This window comes from Sparus aurata, chromosome 13, assembly GCF_900880675.1.
Source record: "Sparus aurata chromosome 13, fSpaAur1.1, whole genome shotgun sequence".
Lineage (NCBI taxonomy): Eukaryota > Metazoa > Chordata > Actinopteri > Spariformes > Sparidae > Sparus > Sparus aurata.
Window position 1 is genome coordinate 14,473,854 of NC_044199.1, and position 27,695 is coordinate 14,501,548.

Below are 27,695 nucleotides of genomic sequence, written 5' to 3' on the forward strand. Positions count from 1 at the left end.
CCTACTCGGTTGGATCCAAAGGGTACTAATGCTCCTCTACAAGTTTTACCTACAAAGAAAACTATAATCTAACGATTTCATAAAAAAGGTGGGATTGTTCTGTTACTCTTTTGATTAATATTTATTTTTTTCAACTTGGATTTTTATGCACCTGCAAGGATAATACTGTGCGACAGCTAAATGGTCCCCTCCAACACGGTAATGTTCGTGGTGTTTGTAATTTTTACTTTTCCAGCAAAGCCAGTTTTGCATGATTCATGAAACTTTTTAATACATTTTCAAGGTTGTCTTAACTCAAATAAGTCAGAAGATTATTTAGTGTCTTATTCACGTGTTTGTTCCACAAATAAGTTGATTTAAACTCTAATGAACTAAGAAAGCGAAGGTGACTCCAAGTGAGTAAAACACACCGTTATGGGACTAACAATGGGCAGCCATTGCTTTTTTGGACTTAGTTATGATACTTAGTCCATTCTCTAAGAATGGGTGACGTTAGACGTTAGCTTACAGAAAAAAATGCATATTTTTGTAGAAGTGGAACCATTTGCACGTTAGACCTTTGTCTTTACACGGATTGTTTACGGGAACGGTCAAAATAATGAGTGTTTACCTGGTTGTCTTCGTAGTTTTATCCTATTTTGTCTGGATAAAATGCATCTACAATCGACACCGGCGCACTTTGGTGAAGTCGTTAAAAAATGTACTGGACGTTTCCCCTGGCAGAGAACTAGACAGTGCAGATATCAGAGCTCTGATTGTAACCGCGCATCCGGATGATGAATGTATGTTCTTCGCGCCAACGATCATACGGCTCGTTGAGTTAAACGCCAGTGTTCATTTGCTGTGTTTGTCTGAAGGTAAAGCTACAGCATACTACTGTTTGCGTAAATAATGTTAAGAATTTAGTGTTAAGTTTCAGAGAGATACGTGTTGATCATGTGGCTTGCTGCTAACTAACGTTAGCTTGTTTACATTTCATAGTTCACCCATTAGATTTAACTGAATATTGTAAACAAAGCATACAAGTATGATGGTCTTTTAGGTGAAAGTGAAAAAGCACCTCTCCCAAAACAGTGGCTTTGCTTGTCAACCACTGAGCAAAACATCACGTACATGCATAATGCTGGTAGATGGGGTGCGCTAAACATTTTTTTTTTTTTACAATTCAGTTAAAGAATATTTAAAACCATACTATGTTGTGTCCACATAATAACAGCCTAGAATATCCAGGAAGTTGTTTGTTTGTCTTTTATTTATGATTTTTGAGTGAGTAAATCAGTTTAACCTGTCAGTTATTGTAAGAGTTCGGAAATCTGGCCTTGTTTTTTTTTTCCAGTCGAGTTTGCAATGATTTCATGTTAAATTTTAAGGAAAATAATAGTCAAAGAAAGAAAGTTGCAGACAGATTCTCATCTAGCTTTTCGTTCAGTGCTCAACATTGTGATGACACGTCATCTTAAAACTTAAAGTGAACAACGACCGAGGGATGAACTACAGGCATCTTTAGGAAGAAATGCTATCAAGTTTTGTCACCTAACCTACTCAATTTCCAAAAGGTGACATTGCTTGTAGTATTGGTAAAAACTCCTAAAAACACAAAATAAACATGTTTCTAGTCTGTACAATGCTGCATTTCATTTTGATCCAACCTAACTGATTTTTAGAGGACTATTTTTATTACACTGCTAAAGAAAAAACAATGAATGAATGAAGGAATATATTTGAACATTACAAAACAGATAAGACACTGTCGTCAATACATGCATTGAAAATCATTGCGAAGGAATCCACAATAAAGTCAAAGGCTTATTTCCATTCTAGTTTTCTTGTAGAACACATAACACTCCACTAAATAATAGCCAAACAAGAAGACAGCAAGCAAGACAGTATTACAAACCTATTACACATTAGCACAAAATACCAGTAAAAACAACCACAGTTCAGCAAAGCAAGACAATACATTACACATAATAAGTAAAGATGAAATAAAAATCAAATTTAGCTACCTTGTACGCTGTAACTATTTCTTTAAGACCACTTTAAACACCCCACAGTGAAACACTCAATCTTTGGATTTGGGGGAATTACACAGAATCTGCTAACAGAATTTAGACTTTTATTTGGATTTTCCTTTCATTACGGTACATCTATAGCCACATTTGTTTATATTATCCAGGAAACTACTACCATCAAGGAGCTCAGCGCAAACAAGAACTTCTCAACAGCTGTGCCGTGTTGGGGATACCGGGCTCCAGAGTCACCATAGTAGACCATAAGTAAGCAGCCATCTTCAACACACAGCATGCATGTTACAACATTAATGTTGAAAGCACGGGGTTTGTTTTGGCTTGTTAGAATTTGCCTTGTTGAATATTCTTATTTGTGTGGTAAACATGTATGTACTGTACTTGTCCTTTGCAGATTGAAAATGTGATTTAAAACCAAGGCAAATTTTTCACTTGAAATTAAAAGAAACAAAATATACTTATGCTGCCTTGTTTTAAGGACTCGGATCTCAGCTCAACATGTCTGCCTGTTGGAGGCCATTAGTCTCCTCCCAGCCACCCAGTGTCTATCAGAACAGTTAGAAAGTTGACCACAAATCACACCCATCTGTTCTCACTACAACAGAGCCGATCTAGCCTGGCCTGATGTATTAGCTCCGTGTCACACGGGAAATAAATGATTAGACCTCAGGCAGTGATAGGTCAGCCCTGGGTGACACACATAGAGCCCCTTAAAAGCTTTATAATTCCAAACTGACTTCAATCTATCGATCCAACCATCTCTCTACAATATATATCCACATATCTAGTAATTTATCAGTCACTAAAAGTATAATAAGGCAAGTTAAAAGAATAATAATTAAAGCAAATAGATGGTTTTTGGTTAGTAACTTATAACTTCTTTTTTTTTTAAGTTGTCCATATTGCAGCTATGATATTGGATTTTGCCTATAATCTTTCTCACAGTGGATGAGTCAATCTTAGTGGATAAGTTAATGGAAATATGGATGACTTAAGGGCTGATCGCCATTGTTTTTTGCGTGTTACTCGCCCATTTATTGAAATATATTTTCCTCTTCAATCCGAAATGGGTTAGAGTGAACTACTGACTTTAAGGCAATTTGGGCTATTAACTAAAGTGTCAGTTCACTTGTCAGTGTTTCTTGAATTGGAAACTTTTTGGAGATGAAGGGTCCTACCTCCTACTTTTCTGTTGCTCCCCAACAATTTTCTTGTGGAGCTCTGTGGGAAAATTAGTGGAAAGAAAGTCGCTGCACATTCCAGCAGTGTTGCAAGAACAGTTCAAACAAAAAACTGGCGTTCTTTGCTAGCTCTCATTCATCTTATAGCAGTATGGACTTACATAATATGGATTCTTTAAAGAAAATGATGAAAGTGACTTTACTGACTTTACTGAATTAAAAATATGTATATTTGTCTCCATGAATACCATACATGACATAGAGAAACAGCTAACACTCTTTCAGTGTGGTTTTGAATGCCCTCCAAGTTAAAACAGACTTCCCTCATAAACGTCAATTCACATTCAAATCACTGGGCAGATCTGGGGACCAGAACTTCAAACTGCATTGTTGTCCAAATTCTTGTGGACGTCGCTCTACGTTGTCTGTTTTCGCCTGTATTTTGTTTGATGCTGCAGCTGTAAGGCTCTCAGTCTCCAGGCGCTGGCTCTTGGCAAGGTCAAGTTACAGAGAAAGCAGCAGTAAAAGGTGATGTTGAAGAGGGGGATTTTTTTCTCTCCTTTGGATCAGATCTGCAGCTTTCCTTGAAAATGTTTGGAGTTTCTAGGAACCGCGGGGCTGCCTACATGTGAGTCTCTACATGTTGGCTCGCCAGGAGAGCTGCATGAACTCTGGCACTAACCTGGAACTCACAGTAACAAGCTGGCAGCCTGCCCAGGTTGTCTGCCCTAGAGAACATTGTTAGGGTGTGTGTGTGTTGTTATACACACACGCACAGACTTCCCAGTTTTATCATCCTGTGCACACAGAATATAGCTGAACTTTGATCTCAGTACTGTCTGCACTTCTGCTGAACTGGAGTGTAGCCCGTTTTCCCTTTCTGTGTATTCTGTTGTTTGCCCAAAACACACACCTAATCAGCACTTTGAGAGCCCCCAGCCCTGCCCTCTCACAACCAAGCTCTCTCTCTCTCTCCCTGTTCCACCCCTCTTCCTCCTCCTCCTCCTCCTCCTCCCCCTCTTGTCCATGTCTGCTGAAGCCAACTGCCAAGGACTGTGGGATACATTTTGGCAATGCTCTGAGCACTGCTAATGTAGGTCAGTCCAAACTGTTTTTCTCCTTGTGCGTCTGTACATGGCTAGCCACAGTTTGGCTTTGCTCTTAACCTTCGCTGCCCAAGTATGTGCAGATGTACATCCTTGACTCAAGCTCTCCCTGTTTTTCTCACTGGTCATTTCATTCTGCACTGAGAAAGAAAGGGTGCCACGGTAAAGTCTTCAGCGAATAGAAACTAGAAAATCTGATTAGAAACAAAAGCTCTACTTTGTCAGTTCGATGTGAGCAGTTAGTCTTGCAGTCTAGTTTTAACAGTCCTGCAATTCCTCCCACCTGCATGAAGTTTAAAATGATTTTTTTTTTGTTTTTTTTTTTAAATTGGAGGCTGTAGTTTGTGGTGCAGTTGAACATTCATGTGTTAACAGAGGTGTTTGTGTCTGTCCTTATTAAAATCAATCAGATGAACAATATATATGTCGATGAAACGGAGTCAGCAATTTTTAAATATCAGTTTCTAACTTACAACTGCTTTAACCTACCAAGCCGCTGTCAATGAGGATACTGAGAAAAATATTGTGTCTTGGATCCACATAGTTAACGTTTCATCCCCTCTGTTGTTTTTGTAGTTTGGAAACAACACGGGAGCATCACTAGTCAATTAGTTTGTATGGTTTTCAGACAAACTCGTGCAGCGTTCAGATGGATGGTGGGTTGGACAAGGATGACTGGAGGTGAGCATAGCTAAAATATAGTAGTGCTGTAGCAGTGCTGGTCCCCAAATATAATATCAAGCATTTAAAAAGCTTTCATCAAAGATTATGTCAAGTCCTAAACAAACTCAGTAGCTTTTAAAATTAGCACCTCGGCAGAAGAACTGAGATTTTTATGTGATGCTATCAAGGGACAAAACCCTGGAGTGGATTCTCAGAGTTTGTGTGCTCAAGATGTTTGCCCCTGGGTTGTAAGTCAAGCTGGGTATTATTTATTTTTAATGCAGACACAAACCAGGAAGTGTGCTATGACTTTAGATGTCAGCCATGACATTTCACTTTCAGTTTTTCAAAGTTTTTCAGATAAAAATCCATGTTAGTGAGTAATGTGGTCTTGTAATGACACTTTAAATCCTGTCTTGGTTAAATTGAGTGTGTTTCTGAAAGCATATTCAGTTCGCTTAAGGCCATTTGTGATATAGCTCTCGTGGAGTGTTTGACCTCAAGCATACAAGGATGCACCGGTTTTGTTCCTTCTGGTTGACGTGCTTACACATTCCTGCCAATCGTTTCACATTATCCTACAGGCACCAAAGACGTACTGCAATGCACCATCAAAGCATATAAGTGTGTAAGAAGACTGCACCAAACATACATGCAAATGATACTGTATTTAAAATGCTTAAAGTTCACCCAAAAATGAGAATTCAGTCATTATCTACTCTGCCTCATGCTAATGACAAGTCAGGTGAAGTCTTGTAGTCCACAAACCATTTCTGCACCATTTTCCTAAATAACTGAAGTAGATGGGAACAAAAAAAAGCAACTGAAACAGTGAGGTGAAGATTTTGGCTTAAAAAGGGTGTAAATAATACGTTTGAAACCTTGGGGACACTGGAGACTGGGATTGCAAGCCAAGACAGGCTGTATGGAGCCATTTGATGTTTTGTTCTGTAAGGAGTAAAACTGAATGTAAACAAAACTTTAATTGATACAAGTGGAGTGATATCAAGATATTGTCCAACTCGGTAAACTGTAGTAGAACTAAGCAGAAATCATCCCATTCATTCAGGAAAGTGTGATGTACTGGATTCACTGGACTTCTGGGTTCAGGCTAAAGTCACAACTTGATTGTAGTGCACAGCGCAGGTTATGTTTCATGATGGCAGATATGGGCGAGACATGCTCACTCGCAACCGTAGCCTATGGAATAACACGTGAATTCTGCTTTAAAATAGGATTTTCCCTTTACTGCTCACTGAATAGGACAGCTGTGTTGACAGTATCTGGGGCCCCAGTGCATTTTGGGGCCTTTGTGATCAAGCTCGATCTGAGCACGCTCTGCTGCCTCTGCACTTGCACTGGCTTGACCTCCGTCTGCTCCCAGTACTCGATTAAAGCTGCTCACTGCACAAATCCATGCACCTTCATCACACTATCCACCGGACTAAAGTGAAGTCAACGCCCCGCTCTCACACGATCGTTATACATACTTTATATTTACTAAATCTTTACTCAGAAGACAATCAAAAACTGAAAGCTTTAATCTTTCATTGGATTTGTGTAATACTCTGTATGCATTAATACAACAAGCTCAGTTCAGTTCAGAAAAGCAGCATACTCTGTAACGCCCTATCCCCACGCAAGGTTTAAATATACATTGATCAGAAGTAAAAATAGACCTGGCTGTTTTATAAGCACATGGCCGGGCGCGGTAAATAGTAGAGAGATGTTCCAGCCTTGCCACTGACCTCTGGCTGTGCTTTTCATCCCAGATACATTTGTCACCAGCACACAGTGGCCTCTGCATAGTCAAACAGATGCTTTTCCCATTTCACCGAGTCCTGCAGCCAGCAACAAACTACGATGTTGTCATGTTCAGTAGTTCTTTTTTCTGCACAACTTACTTTCAAAACAACACCATTATTTCCATGGTTTACAGCATTATTTCCATGGTTGTTTTTATGACCGTTTTATTATCTCGACATGAGTGAATATTGGCAAAACCTGCAACCGCAAATGTCTCCAAATCGCTGTTTGTATTAGTGTTGTAACTGTAGTTGTAACTGCCTTATTACGGTGGGATATTGTGGGCGGACTGTCAGTTTGTAGAGGCATCTCAGCCGTTCCCAGCAGGACATATAATCTGACTGTGTGGACAGAAGTCTGGCAGTTTTCGCAGGCCTGTGGTCCATGTGACCAGACTAAACAAGCCCTCTCCGACAAGTGCACGCACGCGCAAACACACACACACACACACACACAGAATCCCCTTACTGGGCCAAAGTTCAACCACTTCATACAGATGCCTGCAAGCAATTAGACATCCACATGCAAAACTACAAAAGGGGGAGCTGTGGAGGTTACTTTAGGACATTTTGCACCGTTGCCATGGTGAAGCTGACATTCAGCCTGCATCCTGCTTGAGAAAGGTCAGGTGTCTTATGTCTGTTGTTCATTTTTCTTTTCTGTTTTTTTGTTTCCACCCACTCGTTGCAGGCTTGTGCTTAGTTGCGTTTTTTTTAAGCTGGAAGACAAACTGTCTAAAATAACTAATGAATAAATGCAACAATAAAAAACAGATATACACAAGTATTTTGGTACAAAGTCTAACACGATCCTCTACTTTTATGTATTAGCTTTCTGTATAAAGCAGTTATTAAAAGATTAGGCATGTGTTTCATTCATGTGAAGCATGCAGCATTTTACATTGGTTACATATGTGTAATGCTGCATAAGATTTACAGAAGGTTCCATTTCACAGGCCACCCCACTCAAATAAAAACGGCATGGACACACACACACACACACACACACACACACACACACACACACACACACACACACACAGGCCTTATGACAATGACAGAGAGTTTTAAACTATCTCTGAACCCCCATCCATCTGCCCCGCCTTCCTGTGACACAGCCGACCCCCACCCCTCCACCCTTTACACCAAAGCCTGACCCTGACACCGGTGGCAGCCAATAGATTTGTGGCCTAATCCATCACTTCCCTCTACCAGGCTCAACTGTCCTGGCTCATTGTTTGCAGCCATGGGGAGGGGAGCAACTGATGACACACCCCCACACGTACCCCACTATGTGCACTTATATATACATGCACATGCGCCGCCCCCATGTGTACAACGACATGTCATTGATCTCTCTGCTTATCTGCTCGAATCAAGACCCCTACAGGTTGGTTTATTCAAACTGTCTTTTCAGGGTTCTTTTGTTTTGTTTGTGTGTGTGCTTTTTGATCAATATACTGCAGAGAAATAATGACTGGTGCACAAACTGAATCCACTCCACTTCAAATGCAACCCTCGGGACTTTTATGTGAACTGCGTTGACCCAGCTCATATCTGAGTCAGCCTGAGTAGGTTTTTAAGTACTCTTCTCTTTATTTTTTGTGGCTGGTTTCTCTTGAGTTCCAGGGGAACGTTGAACAACCATAAAAAGCAGTGCTCATATTTTCTAAACCGAGGGGAAAAAATCAGATATTATTTCTGCCAAAAAGAGAGTCCATGCATGTTTAGTAGCCAAAGAGCTCGAGCTGGCCAAGTGTGGTGTTTGATGTATGCGCCGTGTTGTCTCTAGGCTGTAGTTTCAGAAGAACATGATGCTAAGGGCCCTCTGACCCTTAACCCCCGGACTTCCTATCAGCACTCCCTCGTGTTTGCATTCCACAACAGCCTTTCTTCAAACGCAGGGTTAAATCTGCACTGTGCACAAATCTTGGTGTTCGGGAAGGAATAAAATTGCACAGCCTAAGAACATTCAGCATGCTTATGTTGTGTAATGAGGCACGATATGCTCTTGTATCTCAGTGAAACCCTGTTGTAATATCACTGTCCCTTTCTTTGCAGAAAACTGCCAGATGATCCGAAAACGGAATGGAGTGTCTCATTAGTCTCTTCTGTAATTGTGAAGCACATCAGAGCTCACTCCTTCAACATGGTAATGTCAGCTCTGTGCTAAATTCTTTCCTCTCAAAGCCGTGGCTTTTACTGTCATTTCCTGTTTAATGTTAACACACAGTTTCCCTGCCATTGTGTGTATGAAACCCATGTATTGTTTTGTTTGCTCTTTAGCATATGTTTTGGCACCACAGCTCTTTTGCTCATTATCCTAGTTTCACTGTGGTCTGTAAAATAATCCTGTCAGCTGCAGCTGTCTCTTTTCCTCCACCTCCGACTGTACTTTGAGCCTCCCTTAAATCGAGGGGAAATGGCCTCTGCCGCAGCAGAAGGTTTGGATTCAATTTCTTTGTTTACACAGAGATCCTTATCTGCCCCAGTGTTGTTCTGCACTATTAGCCAACGGGAATGAGGCAAATTTAGAATCAAAGAATTTTCATCCGGTCCGCTCTCAACAAATAGACAAATACTCTGACAAACAAAGTACCGCAGCAGTGGGGGGAAAAAGTTCTTTAGGGAAGATGAACACACATCTGCACATCTGGGTTCTTCTGTCCCGTAGTTGCGAACTCTTTTTGTTATCAAGGAGACAAACAAACACGGCCTCCTCCCATCCTGTCAGGCTGTGCAGCGAAAAAGGCCTCTAGACCAAAAAGCAGGAACGAGAAACACATCAGTCACACATAAACACCGTCCCTGAAGCACACATGCGGCATGATGCACATTAAGATGTAAAAAGCCGTTCACTTTCTCTGCTTGGTGTATTAAACAATGAGCCAATGAAAAGAACATTTGTTACGGACTCTTTTGCTCCATTTTCAAGAAAGAAATTCAAACATTTGCTGGTTCCAGCTCCTTAAATGTGATGATTTATTTCTCTTTTTTTTCAATATGACAGTCAATGAAGAGTCTTTGTGATTTGGGCTGTTTGTTGGACTGGAGAAGCAACTTGACAATGTCCTTTTATCATTTATTCATATAAATGATAGGCAAATAAATCAATATTTAAAGTAATTCGTGCAGCCCTAAACTGTAAAATACAGACAGCATGACAGCCCCTGGCTTTTCCATAAACAAACCTCCAAAAGAGCCTATGCTTAATTTATGTTAATTGCAAAGTCCTAGTAATGGTAGAATACGTCTGAGCACAGCAAATGCCAAATCTTTAGTCAAGCACTTTTTTCTTTCCCTTTGACCTGATTTTTTTTTCACTTGCTTTCTCTGGTGTGCAAGCATGCAAACAGAAAAAGGTTTTTAAATATCAGTTGTTAGCTGCCAAGCAGCTCCACAGTCAGACACAGAAACCCATCCACAGAAACCAAGAAAAAGCTCTCCCTCTGTCTTTGCCTCCGTTTATTTAAATTCACTTTTAGATACCCAGATTCTGGCTTTACACCCACACAGTGAGATATTTTGTTGTTTCAGGTGCTGACCTTCGATGGAAGAGGAGTGAGCGGCCATGCCAATCACATAGCCATCCATAAAGCTGTCAGGTACCCACTGAACTTTAAGGCTTTGATACTTAGTTTTTTTTAATCCCTCAATTTAAAGACGCCATCCTCAGGGATATTATGTGGCTTACACATGCACACAGAAATACGCCCACTCCACAGTCGTAAAACACCGTCTAGGAAAATGCAGAACATTTAGACTTGCATCAACATCAATCTCTCCAAATGTTTCCCCACAAAGATGCACACACATAAACACACAGACACACACACACACACAGAGAGCATGTTTTTCAGAATTGGTCTGTTACATAGCTGAGAGGTCATCCAAACAGAGTCCTCAGAGGCACTCGGCTTCGCTCCCAGAGAGCAGCAGTAAATCCTGTCCCTGAAGTGGTGAGGTGGGAGGGCAGCTCTGGTTTGGAGAGGCCAACCAAGCAAGTTGCATCAGACTGTTGGTTAGGGGGAAAAAGTGTTTTGCACTCTGAAGTGTACTTTGCTGTCCCTGTGTTGCGCCGATGCCTTAATTGTGTGCCGTTTTAGTCATGGCCTTTTCCCTCACTAAGCCTATATGGCTCTCTGTCACTCTGTGGGCCTCATCTGTTGATAAGATGTGAGCTCTCCAAATCACATCTCATGATTCCCATTAGGCTTGAACCCAGAGGGGCTGTGCACTAGTTTCCACAGTGCTCAGAAGCTCGATGGCTTGTTTTTGTCAACATGTTAACAGCTATTGCACATTGTAATTCAAATTTGAAAGGAAAACTTGACTGTGCTCCCACCAAGACTTGAAGTGCTCAACATCACATGAAACACAGGGAGTGAATGACGTTGCAGTAGCTTGGCCGCATTACTCCAAGGTCTATCCTGTGGGCTTACAATCCCTCTTTGCAGTTTTGTGTTTACCAGGGACTTAAGATAATATGTAATATTTTCAGGCTATATTGCTATAGCAATATATACTATATTTATCCTTACTGCAGCGGCCAAGGGTTCGCTGTTTTTCTGTCACCTGTCACAGCTGTTCTATCAAGAAAAAAAGTTTTTAAAAAAGCTATATCACGATATTTTTGTCTAAAATCCTCAATATTACAACAGGGTACTTTCAGAAAATATTAAAGGCAAAGTTCGCTCAAAACTTAAAATTTAGTCATTATCTACTCGGCTCGCATGCCCACAAAAAGGCAGGTGTCTAAGTGAACAACACTGCAGCGTTCGCCTGAACAACTGAAGTTAGATGGGGACTTGCTCGAAAACGGAAAAAAACAACCAAATTATAAACATGAAATGTCTTCAAACTGCTAGCCAAGTGATCCGAAACAGTTTTTTAAAAAGACATTTTTTATACCCCATTAGCTGAGCTGCTACAGTGAAGATTTTCGCCAGAAAAGGGGTGTTGATAACATCCTCTCACATCAATTTGGAATCTCGAGACTATATTCTTTTACAGGTTTTTTTTAACGGGTAAAAAAGTCCCCATCTCCATTAACTGTTTGGGAGAATGCTGCAACGCTGTTTTTCTGTGAAGCTCCAGAAATGTTATGTGGACTACGAAAATTTAGCTGACTTTCAATCAGCATGGGAGTGAGTAGCCAGCCACAAATTATTTAATTTTTGGATAAGATGGTCCTTTAACACAAGTAATCATCAGTAATATGGATATACTGACTAAAAGGGTAAAGGCAAGTCTCGTACAGAAATGTACATCACTTTGCTGTAATGCAGCCTTTAAACCAGGTAAAGACAATACTTATGCCATATCACAATAACAAGATATCTAAAATATTAAATGATATAACTATGTAATATCAGTATTAATATTAAACTTTGTTTACTTTTATGGTGCCTAACATTGTTTTTTTTCTCCTCTTACAGCCATCTCGGTTCCAGTGGACAAGTACCCAATGGTAGGTTGGATAGCATAGATTAAAAATGTTTCAAACTTGTGAACAAAGTATCACTTGTAACACTTATATAGGTTGTCTGTGAAACAAAAAACCTCGAGCAAGTTGTTTTAATAGAAAGACTCTTCACCAGATGTGAAGTATGATGACACTGGGTAGAAGAGCCCGGACAAAAGTTTTATTAATTATTAAGCTTGAAGTAGCACTTGAAACTGAATTTACAGACTGCTTCACAATTAGACGAAGCAGAAATTACAAGAGAAGCACCACCTCTCCAATCTGTACTTTCCACATTCAGAACCCCGGAAAGTTCTGTGAACACCGTTTTGTTAATGTAGAGCGCCCTCTCCTGTTCATAGGGGCTACATGTTGCACCTCTATACATTTTGGTCTGCTGGTGGCAGCATGAGGCCAGTTGGATATCCGAAACATCAACAATACACAAATGTTTGGTTGTCAACCATTTCTAATTTGTTTAATTCTGTGTGATGTTTGCAGATGTTAAAATCTGTCTTGACATCTTTGCTGTCCAGGCAAAATGTCTCCCTGTTTCAACCTACATAGACTTCATTTTTACTTTAAGTTACAAAATGTCTTCTTCAACAGAATGGGAAAGGAAAAGTAGGACAGAGAGGGAGCAACCTGTTTCGACAGGCTAGGAGCTCATTACTTTGCTAGTTTGGTAAACATTGAGGCCCACAGGGCGCACCCGCATCAATGTTTGAGCAGACAGCTTGATAAGAAATGAGCACAGCAGGCCCATACGGTTAATCATCTCTGAGATCTCAACGGTTGCACTTTGCTGTTGAATGGCAGGAAGACATTATCATCCCAGCCTCGAGGCCACAGTACTTTATCTAGGACAAAATAACTCCAGTCTGCCTTGCCCTTCGTGCGTGCAGTGAGCAATCATAAAAACAGCGGGTGCGTCATTAATCATGCTCTTTGGTTATTTATTACACCTCACCTGATCAACTGGTCTTACCGTAGCCTCCAGGAGAGGAGGCGGCAGAGAATTAGGCCCAACGTGATTGTATAAGCCTCCTCTCCTGGCTGTAAAGCAAGACTCCGGGCTCATTCCTAATAGCTTAAAGCCTCTTGTGCCCTACAATCTCCCACTGCATGTGAAGGGTTATAGTTCTAATGTCTTCGTAGAGGGTTATCCAGTTTTTCTAAGGTTACCCGTCAACAGTCTAAGTGTGAAAAAGTAGCCGTGTTACACTGTTCGAGAATGACCTGGTTGACAGTCTGCTGCTGTCGTAAGTGTTTAACATATTAACAGCTAACTAGGTCTGTGTCTGTTCTCCCCCAGACTGCTGTTTGCTCTCCCTAGTGACTGTTGGCCTCATCAGGAAGTACATCTCCTTCCTGGAGCTCCCCCTCAGCTGGCTGCTGCCCTCATGTCTCCTCTGCACTACAGGCTCACAGGGCTACAGGCAAGCCAAAGTAAGCCTAGAAATAGACACTTGGTTGGCAGAGACGGGTCGCTGGCTACTATTAGAAAGCGCACATGTTTTTTTAGCACCTCTTAACAAGGGCATGTACAGTATATGCGCTGAGAACGCAAGAGCAGGGACAAAGTTTGGAAAAAGAGACGCTACAGCAGAGCAGAGGTGACAAAAGTACACTCATTCTTCACCCAAGTTCAGATACTTATGTGAAAACTGTACTGTACTGATTCAGCAGGTACTTTCAGCAAGTAAGAAAGTCCCTGCTCTGAAATGTACTCACAGTATGACAGCAAAAAGTGAAGGACATTCCTACAGGCCATTTCTTTGCAAAGCTAACTGAATAGAGATTTAGAGATATACTCAAAAGGATTTGTCCAAGTTGTTCGTAAACACAAAACAATGATAGTTGATTGTTGTGTCTCTCCCAGGACGTGAAATACCGACACTTTAGGTTGGTTGTAAATAATCTATTGTCAATAATTCAACTCTCAAATGCATTAAATGTGCACTTTGTCATTTTGGGGGATAACTTTTAATTAGAAGAGAAAGATCTGTATTGACTGATTTTCTTTTGTTTTGTTCTTTGTTTTTTGCCTCAACAAAAACAGCTTCATCCTATTTTACTTTGTTTATATATTTGGCAGACTCTGCCACCTTTTTAGCTTCAAACTGTGTTCTGGGGACCTGGGAACAGGTTGTTTGTTTAGTTATGGATTTGTATTATTACCTCACTAATATTATTAGTGTTGAAATCCTGAGTTTGAATTTCTTCTCCAAAACTACGCAGTGCTCTTTTAAAACTGAAGTAACAAGAAGTACAGATATTAGTGTTAAAACGTAGGGAGTAAAAAGTAAAAAGTTGTGGGGGGAAAAAATGCTCAAGTTAAGTACAGATACCTGAAAAAACAACTTAAGCGAAATAGCAAAGTATTTGTACTTCGTAACGTCTAACCTCTGCAGCAAAATGAGAAGTTTACTCAGTATACAGTATGTCTCATCAAGCTTATATTCTATAAAGCAATACATACATTTTCTAAGCATCACACTTTCAACACTGATGGCTGTGACATGAGATGTTAGGCTTGTTTAACCTCCTGAACAACCCTCTCCTCTTTTCAGGAAGCCATGTTTTGCCATCGCACTCAACTCCTGTGGTTTCGTCACCTCTACATCGCCTTCTCTCGGTACATGTTCGTAAACACATTCCAAATCATCCCACAAGGACCAAAGAACCTGAAGATCTATTAAGTTAATGGCATCCATATGCACTGATTGTACTCGTTAGGTGTCCCCACCGGCTAACTACTTGAAACCTGTGAATCGAGTTTCTGTTTACACATCCAATGAGGTGTTTTCGCTCACAGTTCTTCCAGTACTTTTATAGCTGAAGTGGCCTGAACATTTTTTTCAACGGCACTTTCTATAAATAACTATTTAATAACAGTAATGGAAGCATGTTGTGTCCTTTTGGCACAGAAACATCTGTATTGTTTTGGGTCATTACACTGTATATAAAAACAACACTAGGGTTTGAATTTCTTATCATCTTATAATTCCAAAGAATGTTGTAGATACTGTAGAGTATTTGTGGTATACTTCTGATTAAATCATTACACTGTATATAAAAACAACACCAGGGTTGGAATTTCTCATCATCTTATAATTCCAAAGATTGTTGTAGATACTGTAGAGTATTTGTGGTATACTTCTGATTAAAAAAAGGTTTGATTCTTGTATCACAGTGTTGTTATTTAGTCTCTCAGCTGTGAGTCTGCTGCAGGTTTAGACATGTCTCTGATGCTCTTGTGAGCTTGCATGCTCTCCTCCCACTTCTCTCCACAAAACGTCTCCACTGTGACACTGCGGACGGTGCCTGGATCCAGACAGTGTGGAGCGACACCTGGGGAGAAAATGACACCAACAAAGGACAGCTCACTGATGTGCTTATGAACAAAACAGCCCTCAGCACATTTACAACTTGGCCTTACATGTTCAGAAATGCAAAATATGACATTTGATGAAAGGGTGGTTTCATCACTGTTATCCAATAATGTCCCTTTGTTAACATAATATTTCATTTCTGTTTTCTACAAATACCATAAATCTAGGGCATGAAAGAGCAGACTGGGTCAGTCAGTTTGGAGTAAACAAGGCCGACTTAGTTTGGAGTAAACAGGACAGGATGATGAAATAAGTTTACAACACATAAGAATCATGTGACTGCCTTGTGTCAGCATTGAGAGGTCATACCATATCCATCAGGGTTGGAGCGAGGGGTGTAGAAACTTTGGACTCCACAGATTTTACAGAAGGTGTGTTTCGCAACGTGAGTGTTAAACGTGTACGTGGTCAAATTATCTGACCCCTGGAGAGAAGAAAAAGAAAATGTTTCGATTAATCGTCTTGTGATTTTTAAGTTAAATCAAATCAAGTCTTTTGCTCAACTTGAATACCTGCAGGAGCGTGAAGGCATTTTTCGGAACAATGAAATGACGGTTTTGTTTCTTTGTGCAAACACTACAGCTGTAGAGACAGGAACATAAATCAGTTTATGTTGATTTGCGAAAAAGTGTACATAAAAACAACAGCTGAATAACCAAAGATATAAAGGTAGGACACTCACAAATCCTAAGAGCAAAGTTAACAAATCTCAATTTCACTAATTAATTCTGGCCATATCAACCAACATGATATCATTACAGCTTAGTGCGGTCAGCAGTGATAAAGGAAAATGGAAGTCATGTCCTTTAAAACCGCCACATGTTGGTGGTGACCTCCATTTGAACTGCTAAATTGTATCACAGTTACCATTTCACCTATTCTCAGTCCTTGTTATACCATTAAATAAAGATCTATATTGGACCTTAGAAAGTCAATTACCATGTGACCCTTTCAGCCAAACATCTGCCAAGTCCTGTATATAACTATATAAATGATAAACTACTTGGGAGGTGAGACCTTTCAAAGCTTAACTATTACTGTACAAGAAAATACTTTCTGAAATCTCTGGCATGATGACAGTTTTTGGATGAATAATAACTTATTCAGACTTATAAATGTATATTCAGTGATAGAATAATATTTTTTGGCAGGAGACTACATATTAGTTTTAGATCCAAAATCATACATGACTAAGGGTCTTCGGTCATATTGAGACATCGGTATTAAATTGCTGTTTCACAACCAGTTAAAAGTTCCTTGTAGTATGTTTAAGATAATGAGACAATATCATAAAATATAATATCCGCACTTGCAGTGGAAAACATGGAGGTCTGGGGAACTCCAGGCTTCAAATCTAACAGCTCCACAGTGGCAGCCGCCTGTATGTTTCACGAGATCCATTCTGCGAAGAAAAAAAAATAACATACCATCATAATGTATTCGCACAGTTTGTTCATATTTGTGTATCAAGCGATGTGAAGTCTTACTTCCGTCACTTGATGTCAGCAAAAAAAAAGAACAAGGAACCCAACACTTAAGTGGTGTTCTGATTAAACTGGTGTGACGTGTTTGCTTTGAAACCTGTTGACGTGGAACTACACGTCCCACCCCAAACAGTTCCAGTCAGCCTGCTGGAGGAAACAATGACCCTGGTCAAAGTCAATCACTGATAAAGAGTCACACGTTACACTTAAAGCTTCACTGATAGTTATGCATGTGACCCATTCACAACTGTTGATGTTGTCAATGAATGTTTTGATCAAATTCAAAGGTAAGCAAGTACCTTTAAGAAAAGGCAACGCCAAGTTTGTTGTCCCGAGCCATGGTCGTTTTCATTTCATGTGATAATCAGCCTCCGCAGTACTCAGCTAGGCCTATATCCTGCTTGAAAGATTGTTTTTTCCTGGAACCCTTTGAGTCAGTCCATAATCATTCCAAGCAAGAGGCAGGGCAAAGTACAGCAGACTTGCGCAAACACATTCCACAGAGGTTGAACTAGTTCAGCTAAACGCTCTGTGTTGGAAAGCATTGGCACGGTGCATCACGGGATGGGTGTCATATGACAGTGTGCTGGAGGGCTGGGTAAAGGGGGTGTTATGACCTAAATACATAAATTAGGACCATCCAAGCTGTATCATATCCATGACCCCAAAATAGAACCCCAGCGGGCAACAGACCCACATCTGAGTGTATGCTACTTGATTTAATTTAGTTCACAGTTGTCTGTAATTGTATTAGGAGCCAAAAATGAGGAGTGAAATAGCTGGTCTGTGCTTGAAGCTGCCAGTAATGAGGATATACAGAAATCTGTGTATTAAATCAGTTTGGCCACTTCAGTCCAGGAACATAACACACAAACTCTCTACACCAGTTGAAAACTCTTTGTTTAACAGTATCACCTGGGCGTCAGCTCATACCAGGCATTCTTACACGTGCGCTCATGGAACAAGGATCAAGCCCTTCTTTGTGATGTAGACTATGCGTATATATGCCTTGGCATGAATAACTCAAGCAAACAACATGAAGGAGGCTATGGCTATGTATGCTTAAACAGCAATATTGTGTCTTTTAAAGACACAAAATGTTGGGAGGCTTTAGTTTTTTGTTTACTCCTGCCACGACAATCTGTTCTCTGTACAGTATGTCTATCATGGTACACAGTATTGAGATAAGTGCCAGCACACAGCAACAACTTCACTATCATTTGAAATAATGCCTCATACTTTCAGTAAAGGAACCTAAATGACAGGGGCACTGAGTATTTTTGTAGAACAAATTCAAACTCAAATTAACGAGGTAATAATACAAACTTAGAAATATGTATCTGTTTTGCAACTGGAAAATAAGGTCACACATGCCAGAACACTGTTTGAGGCTAGAAAGGTGGCAGAGTCCACCTAATATAAACAAATTACAAAGTATGAAATCATGGTGTCCTTTTAGGTCAGTTTGTTCAGTCGTGAAAATTAGGAAATACTGTTTTAATTGTTTTGTTTAGGCATTGATAAAAAAATATATATATATCCATCAATGAAGATCTGTCTCTTCTGATTAAAATTAATGCATAGTGCACCTTTAAAACAAACCAGACTGACATCTGGGAGAACACTTGAGGTTGTCTAAATACGCAACAGTCTTGTTTAAGAATTCAGGTCATGACTCATGACTGTAAAGCCTGTGTTCGTGACTAGGCCCATATTGTGTGTCTGCCAGATCACCACTCTCAGCAAACTCTGCTTACCAGATTACATATTTTACAGTGGTCTTCAGGATAGAGATTTATTAATGTATTATTTATTGATAGGTTCTAACAACCCTAATAATAAGGTGGGTTAATGAGGTCAGTTAACAGTGTTATCCTCTAAGCCAGGAATAGGTCTACTTCACCCTGCTGTCACAACAGCTGCTAGCACGTTTTCAAAGCACGTTTCAATCTGTTAACGGGCACGTCTGATGGCGAGCAACAGGATTCATGTCTGAACACGTCCCTCTTTTGCCACATGAATGAATAAAATGCATAGTCATTCAGACAAGGTCATCTATTTCCTGGGTCTGTCATTCTAAAGGAATGGAAAATGAGAAGGAGTCCGTGCATGTATAACATGTATGCTACACTATCATAGCACACAGTTACAGGATTGAATCTATATAGGTCTTGTATAACTCTTTTTTAGGTCTGTGTTAATAAGTCCCAGAGTAATAAAGGTAATGTAGTCGTCAAATATCACTTTCTGTAACACAGCAACCAATCGCCGGTCAAACAAACAATCTCACAATCCAATCAGAAGTTAGGGGAACGTCCCTGTTGCTATGAGGTTCTAGCAAATTCTAGAGACAGTATGGAGATATTACTCCGCCGCGGAAGATATGTCAAATTATCCTTTAAAGGCATACAATTTTCCCTAAGTATTCACGCCTATGAGTACACGTATACTTATCAAATAAACAAAACAAAAATAAATATATAAATATGGTAAAATAGTGCGATTCGTATGGACGGAACTACTTTCACACGCGGACGGATATTGTAAGATGACGTGTACAGACTCCGGTATATAATACAGTGTCGGTCTGTGTACTGCATTACTACGCTTCAAAAGAAGACTACAGAAAGCAAGCCTGTGCTACCAGACTACGAAATATTTACTGCGTTTCCTGAAAGTAAGTAAAATGTTATCTTAATTTAAGTCATATTATCGTTATACTCCAAAACATTTATACATTCCGTGTTTAAAATTGTTTTTTGGTTACCAGTGCCATGGTTTTACTGCTTAACGTTGGATGAAAAGAGAATTCTTAGGTTAGCAAATGTCGACTGTGCTGTCTGCATCAAATTGACGTTATTGTATCCGTTTAACCGATTGCCTTATCCATGAACCATTTTGTCGTCGGTTTCGACGAAACTGAAAGGTTAACGCCGTAGTGATTAGCTTATGTTAGCTGTAGCACTGACTCAACATTTCCAGTATCGTCCATTAGACGGGAACAAGCTGAACAAAAGGAAGGTCAATATGATCTCAAAATGGCGCTGGGTCCGGAAGGCAGCTGAGCTGCCAGTAGTTCAGAGATTCACATTTCCTTCGTTTCTAATAGATTTTTAAAATATGTAGTTTAATATTTTGTGATGTGACCTGAAGTGTCAGAAGTGTCAGAGCTATATTTGTAGTGTAACTTATGAAGACTAATTAAAGAGTTGTAACATGAGTTGATATATTACCTTTATGTTTATAACTGTAAATGCCAATATATTTTATGGATGTTGGTTAATTTTTCCAATTACATTCATAATTAATTTTAAATAAATGCCCCAGTTTTAATGGATCTCAATTATTCTTCTATTCAGGCACAAACATGCAGATCTTTGTGAAAACTCTCACTGGCAAGACCATCACCCTTGAGGTTGAGCCAAGTGACACCATTGAAAACGTGAAGGCCAAGATCCAGGATAAAGAAGGCATTCCCCCAGACCAGCAGAGGCTGATCTTTGCCGGCAAGCAGCTTGAAGACGGTCGCACCCTCTCCGATTACAACATCCAGAAGGAGTCCACTCTCCATCTTGTCCTGCGTCTGAGGGGTGGCATGCAGATCTTCGTTAAAACCCTTACTGGCAAGACCATCACCCTTGAGGTTGAGCCCAGCGACACTATTGAGAATGTCAAAGCCAAGATCCAGGACAAGGAAGGCATTCCCCCAGACCAGCAGAGGCTGATCTTTGCTGGCAAGCAGCTTGAAGATGGGCGCACCCTCTCCGACTACAACATCCAGAAAGAATCCACCCTCCATCTTGTCCTGCGTCTAAGGGGTGGCATGCAGATCTTTGTCAAGACCCTCACTGGCAAGACCATCACCTTGGAGGTTGAGCCAAGCGACACTATTGAGAATGTCAAGGCCAAGATCCAGGACAAGGAAGGCATTCCCCCAGACCAGCAGAGGCTGATCTTTGCCGGCAAGCAGCTGGAAGATGGCCGCACCCTCTCAGACTACAACATCCAGAAAGAGTCCACCCTCCATCTTGTCCTGCGTCTCAGGGGCGGCATGCAAATCTTTGTCAAGACCCTCACTGGCAAGACCATCACCCTGGAGGTTGAGCCAAGTGACACTATTGAGAATGTCAAGGCCAAGATCCAGGACAAGGAAGGCATTCCCCCAGACCAGCAGAGGCTGATTTTTGCCGGCAAGCAGCTAGAGGACGGCCGCACCCTCTCCGACTACAACATCCAGAAAGAGTCCACTCTCCATCTTGTCCTGCGTCTTAGGGGCGGCATGCAGATCTTTGTCAAGACCCTCACTGGCAAGACCATCACCCTGGAGGTTGAGCCAAGCGACACCATTGAGAATGTCAAGGCAAAGATCCAGGACAAGGAAGGCATTCCCCCAGACCAGCAGAGGCTGATCTTTGCCGGCAAGCAGCTAGAGGACGGCCGCACCCTCTCCGACTACAACATCCAGAAAGAGTCCACTCTCCATCTTGTCCTGCGTCTGAGGGGCGGCATGCAGATCTTTGTCAAGACCCTCACTGGCAAGACCATCACCCTGGAGGTTGAGCCAAGCGACACCATTGAGAATGTCAAGGCCAAGATCCAGGACAAGGAGGGCATTCCCCCAGACCAGCAGAGGCTGATCTTTGCCGGCAAGCAGCTGGAGGATGGCCGCACCCTCTCCGACTACAACATCCAGAAAGAGTCCACTCTCCATCTTGTCCTGCGTCTGAGGGGCGGCATGCAGATCTTTGTCAAGACCCTCACTGGCAAGACCATCACCCTGGAGGTTGAGCCAAGTGACACCATTGAGAATGTCAAGGCCAAGATCCAGGACAAGGAAGGCATTCCCCCAGACCAGCAGAGGCTGATCTTTGCCGGCAAGCAGTTGGAGGATGGCCGCACCCTCTCCGACTACAACATCCAGAAAGAGTCCACTCTCCATCTTGTCCTGCGTCTGAGGGGCGGCATGCAGATCTTTGTCAAGACCCTCACTGGCAAGACCATCACCCTGGAGGTTGAGCCAAGCGACACTATTGAGAATGTCAAGGCCAAGATCCAGGACAAGGAAGGCATTCCCCCAGACCAGCAGAGGCTGATCTTTGCCGGCAAGCAGCTTGAAGATGGTCGCACCCTCTCCGACTATAACATTCAGAAAGAATCCACCCTCCATCTTGTCCTGCGTTTGAGGGGCGGCATGCAGATCTTTGTCAAGACCCTCACTGGCAAGACCATCACCCTGGAGGTTGAGCCAAGTGACACTATTGAGAATGTCAAGGCCAAGATCCAGGACAAGGAAGGCATTCCCCCAGACCAGCAGAGGCTGATCTTTGCTGGCAAGCAGCTGGAGGATGGCCGCACCCTCTCCGACTACAACATCCAGAAAGAGTCCACTCTCCATCTTGTCCTGCGTCTGAGGGGTGGGCAGTAAAGTGATTTATGATTCCATGTTCTTAACCTCATTTCCTTCAAGTTAACGTGCTATGTATGACATGTTGTACATGCCGTGTTAAAAATGTTACACATGAAAAAGGTGTTTACCTTAACATGACCAAAAGTTCAATGCACATCACTTAATAAAGAATTAAACTTAACTTTTTGGTGTTGTTCATTCATGGTTCAAATCCACAGTTAAGATCGATAACAACAGTATAGAAGCTAAAATGCTCCTTATTGCACATAATACTAAAGAGAAATAGAAATATGTCTTTTGATTTTCACAACATAGCTTTGTCTGTAGAATGAGTGATGTAATGAGTGGTGTAATAACTGCTATTTACCAACCAAAAATGACCAGTAATTCTGATAAATTGAGATGCATTCATATGTAAATCCTACTAGGAGCACATAAAGCATGGCATGGCAATGACCTGCCACATTTGCTCATTTGAAAACATGATTAAGCTCAACTAGCACTGTGTACTGGCAAAAAACACACGATAGAATACAGCATCTTGGAGTGAATCATCAAAAACAATGCTTTTGAACCAAATCTTAAATTGAAGTGAGGACATCACAATATTTCATTAAATAGTAAGATTTAATATGTGTCTAAAGCATTGTGACCACTACTGTGTTGATCAAGATAGCATATAATGTACATGAAAGCACTGAAAAAGCTGCAATATCTGACAACCAGCTATACCTCTGTATGTCATATTTACAGTCACAAACATACAGATGTGGTGATCAGTAATGAGTAAATTAAAGTTACAATCAGAAGCCTGCAGTGTGAATAAACTGCAGTGATCTTTGCAGTGTTGCCTTTCAGAATATTAGGAAAGGTCTGACTAGTTTGTATTGATAAGGATTTGGCGCCATCTATTGTCAAGCAAAAGGCTAACATACATAGAGGAAGTTGTGGGGTGAACATTTGTGATCTGAAGCTGACAGAAAAATATTGACATCCCTGGGGAAAAGTATGAAATTAATAAAAACAAATAGAGAGATAATACTCCCTTAGAACACAAGCAAAGATTCAGTCCTTGTACATGCAAGTTGTAAGACAAAAGACATACCTTTATGAAGACAGAAATTGTTATCAGCACAAGGAAACAGGAAAATGTGACCATCATGATGTTTTTTGTCCTGACCTGAAATAGTTGACCGAGTGTGCTTGAGAGTTCCAAGAAAGCAAATGGGCAACGTGATTATTTTTAAATGTTCACAAAAACATACTGTAGACTGCCTTTTGTCAGGGCTTAGCAGGCAAGAAGGACCCCGATGTCCATCATAGTTAGATATGCATGGTATAAATGTGCTTAGGCGCAGGAAAACCAAATTACACGCAAAAATCAGTGGCAGAAAATTCATACTAATGATGCATGTTATACAGGAAGCAGCCTTACATGTGAGTAAGGTGAATGTGTGATGACCTCTGTGCATACATTGACAACTCATAAAAATGTGGCTCACAAAGCATCAAGAATGTGACTTGTATTTGAGCCTACAATAAAGACTAAATTTAGGGATGTCACTATAGTCTAGTGAGGATAGTAGTGTGGATTATGGCTAGCACAAGGATTGTACAGTGGTATTTACAACTAATCCAAAGATAAACTGGCTCAACATTGGCATCTGGATAATCGGGTGTCAGCTGTTTATCCTGCCAAATGCATTCATCCCATCACAGTGCTGACCTTAGTCTGCTCTCAGTTTGTGCATCAAGATGAGGAGAATATATGAAAAATAACTCTTGTAACACCTAACTTATCAAATTCTGACAACAACCTGCATTATATATAGTATATTTCATAGAGCAGTTATATTCTAACAGAAAATATGTGAAAACTACAAAAGAAAACTAGTGTATTATGTAGGACTATACTATATTTTTTTGTTTGATTGTTAGCCCCAGACAAGGTTTGCACTTGGCCTGTTTAGCCCAAGCAGTTTTTTGTCTTATAAAACAGGAGTTCCTGTTTTTTGTCAACAGTCACATGTCTTAGGATTGAGGGACAGAGATGTGGACTACAGTCCAGTCACTGTTTTGACTTGCAACTTCACAGAAAATAAATAAAGACTTGACTTTGACATAAAAGTTAAAATGTGATACTTGGTCTCTTGACTACAGACATAATGACTCAAATGATTTGTCTGTTTTCCTTCTATGTTTTCAGTTTAGGTTTTAAAAAATGAATTTCACTTTTTAAAAGTGAGTTTTTTTGTATTTAATTAAAAATGATAAAACAAATGTGCTTTTAAAGCATTTGGTTTTTCCTTGATTATTCAATAAATAACTAATAACTATAAAACAAATTAAATTAATTGTCAACCTGGAGCATGTTAGATGCACTGGCCAATAATATCATTATTAGAAAGTTACTGATTGTAAAGTGAAGCAGCACCATACCTATCCCTTAGGCCAGATGTCCAGGAACAAGCTCGTAGAATGATTATATCATCATAACAAGACTATCTAGACTCAATTAAATATTTGTAAAGCAGTTTAAATATGACATTTTCACACACTCCCATATTTTCCGTCCACCTGAGTGAATTATAACCTTGGTATATGTTCAGCTGCCTTCAACTTAAACCAACAGCAGCTGTCACACAGGGGTTTCTCTTCCGCCAAGTAATTACGCAGTTATGTGTTTTTCTTTTAAGCGATCTGTATTAGTTCAAGTAATTATGTAGTTTGTATGATGCAGATAGATATACATAAATAAAATATACTGTACACAATGTTTGAACCACGTAGGTTTAAAACAACGTATAAACACTAGAAATTGGAACTATTTTCCATTGCGGATGAACATCTCTCGGTGACGTGTCCCCTGTATAAATTATCCGGTCGCCGTGGCAACTGCACAGTCAGAGGGAAGTGTCATCAGTGGAAACTAGGTCAACCGGCAGAAACAAATCGTGAGTAACTTACAGTCGTTCATTGAAAACAATATTACCTGCATTTTTTAATGTTATCTACGGTTGTTCTTCCCTCAGTTTGTATAGTTTTGAACTGCTGTCTACCCCCTTTTAGCAGACGGCTGACTGCTTCCTAAACAATGACTGTAAATGCTAACGTTAGCAACCTCAACATCACGTTTACATGATAATGTAACGTTAACCGAATGTTAAACTCGTTAATCTACGTTGAGAAATTACGTGATATAGGATTACTTAACCTATCAATCCTCAGGCTGAACAATAATGTTTGACATTAGTTAACGTTAACAAAGGTACAACATTTCTAGCTGTGTCGTCCATTAGCTGGCAACATTAGCTGAACAAAACGAAGGCAAACAACAATAGCTTATTTTAAAATGGCGCTGGTGCTCGAATCACCGGTTTCCTACCAGTATGTTCATCTGACAAAGTTAGATTTAGCCCACCATTTATTCAAATAAAGTAATAAGCAACCAACCGAAAAGTATGGCTTGTATGTTTGAAATGTCTTTCAAGGTGATTTCATTAGAAGCTAATGTAGTACCGCTGACAGGAAGGAATCACAGTCTAGCATAAATGGCAATAGATTAAAATGGAGATGTGTGATGTTATATCTAAAAACTATAAAGGCCCTCTTTCTTTAATGTTAGTATGTCAGATTTTTTGACACCTTCTCAATTTATATGTAGAGCATAAATTAAATGGTGTAGTTAACACGGAAATCTTCATTTTTCACAGGCACAAACATGCAGATCTTTGTAAAGACACTCACTGGCAAGACCATCACCCTTGAGGTTGAGCCCAGTGACACCATAGAGAATGTCAAGGCTAAGATCCAGGACAAGGAGGGCATTCCCCCGGACCAGCAGAGGCTGATTTTTGCTGGAAAGCAGCTGGAAGATGGCCGCACCCTCTCTGATTACAACATCCAGAAGGAGTCCACCCTCCATCTTGTCCTGCGTCTGAGGGGTGGCATGCAGATCTTTGTCAAGACCCTCACTGGCAAGACCATTACCCTGGAGGTTGAGCCCAGTGACACCATTGAGAATGTCAAGGCCAAGATCCAGGACAAGGAAGGCATTCCCCCAGACCAGCAGAGGCTGATCTTTGCTGGCAAGCAGCTGGAAGATGGCCGCACCCTCTCTGATTACAACATCCAGAAGGAGTCCACCCTCCATCTTGTCCTGCGTCTGAGGGGTGGCATGCAGATCTTTGTCAAGACCCTCACTGGCAAGACCATTACCCTGGAGGTTGAGCCCAGTGACACCATTGAGAACGTCAAGGCCAAGATCCAGGACAAGGAAGGCATTCCCCCAGACCAGCAGAGGCTGATCTTTGCTGGCAAGCAGCTGGAAGATGGCCGCACCCTCTCCGACTACAACATCCAAAAAGAATCAACCCTCCATCTTGTCTTGCGTCTGAGAGGCGGCATGCAGATCTTTGTCAAAACCCTCACTGGCAAGACCATCACCCTGGAGGTTGAGCCCAGCGACACTATTGAGAACGTAAAGGCCAAGATCCAGGACAAGGAAGGCATTCCCCCAGACCAGCAGAGGCTGATCTTTGCCGGCAAGCAGCTGGAAGATGGCCGTACGCTCTCTGACTACAACATCCAGAAGGAGTCCACCCTCCATCTTGTCCTGCGTCTGAGGGGTGGTCAATAAATCATTCCATGTTTTTACTTGATTTACATGACAACATATCCCAATAAAAGATGAGAGATTAAGTTTATAAGGTGTTTTCCCTTTTTTGTGCACATTTGTTCAGAGTGTGAATGCTAAGAGAGCTGAGGGATTTTTAATATTGCCCTGTTAAAATACAGTTACCATCATACTTTCAGATCAGTTTTCTATTTCCATGGTTATGAAATAGGCAATGTTGGAAAGTGTATTCATTAATTTTATATTTGAATTTTTATTTAATTATATATTTTTTTCTTTTAGAATTTACCATAATGTATGCTTCATTATATTTTTTTTCTTCTGGTGAAATGCTATGAAATTCTTTTACAATTCAGGATTTTAAAATGTACAAAATTCCTTGTCAAAACTGGAACCTGAACTGAAGTAAAAAGTCACGTAAAGTGGGTTTACTACTTTAATGTGAAACTTGGTGAAGAGTGAAACATCACAAGGAACCACTAGAGGTCACTATGTTATCAGTAGTTCTCCCACCCTCAGATTATAGG

General features: G+C 40.7%; 3 protein-coding genes across 5 annotated transcripts; 2 read left to right on the top strand and 1 right to left on the bottom strand.

Annotated features, from left to right (window-relative positions):
* The first annotated feature begins 542 nt into the window (after positions 1–542).
* Positions 543–15,436, top strand: pigl (phosphatidylinositol glycan anchor biosynthesis, class L). Of its 2 annotated transcripts, none has more exons than XM_030437403.1 (7): positions 543–857; positions 2,177–2,276; positions 8,844–8,934; positions 10,320–10,387; positions 12,221–12,252; positions 13,540–13,695; positions 14,820–15,436. In XM_030437403.1, exons 1-7 carry the CDS (start codon positions 599–601, stop codon positions 14,951–14,953), a joined length of 840 nt encoding a protein of 279 aa, XP_030293263.1. In that variant the 5' UTR covers positions 543–598; the 3' UTR covers positions 14,954–15,436. The 2 variants fall into 2 exon arrangements, with proteins under 2 accessions (XP_030293263.1, XP_030293264.1); XM_030437404.1 differs by having other exon boundaries at positions 13,562–13,695.
* Positions 15,158–24,995, bottom strand: cenpv (centromere protein V). The gene is made up of 5 exons (XM_030437405.1): positions 24,972–24,995; positions 16,951–17,043; positions 16,154–16,223; positions 15,951–16,065; positions 15,158–15,600 (listed from the first exon to the last, which is right to left on the bottom strand). Exons 2-5 carry the CDS (start codon positions 17,040–17,042, stop codon positions 15,452–15,454), a joined length of 426 nt encoding a protein of 141 aa, XP_030293265.1. The 5' UTR covers position 17,043; positions 24,972–24,995; the 3' UTR covers positions 15,158–15,451.
* Positions 19,647–27,238, top strand: LOC115593761 (polyubiquitin-C). Of its 2 annotated transcripts, XM_030437401.1 has the most exons (3): positions 19,647–19,802; positions 20,485–22,539; positions 26,933–27,238. In XM_030437401.1, exons 2-3 carry the CDS (start codon positions 20,493–20,495, stop codon positions 27,169–27,171), a joined length of 2,286 nt encoding a protein of 761 aa, XP_030293261.1. In that variant the 5' UTR covers positions 19,647–19,802; positions 20,485–20,492; the 3' UTR covers positions 27,172–27,238. The 2 variants fall into 2 exon arrangements, with proteins under 2 accessions (XP_030293261.1, XP_030293262.1); XM_030437402.1 differs by lacking the exons at positions 19,647–19,802; positions 20,485–22,539 and adding an exon at positions 25,355–25,486 and having other exon boundaries at positions 26,246–27,238.
* The last annotated feature ends 457 nt before the right edge of the window (positions 27,239–27,695 follow it).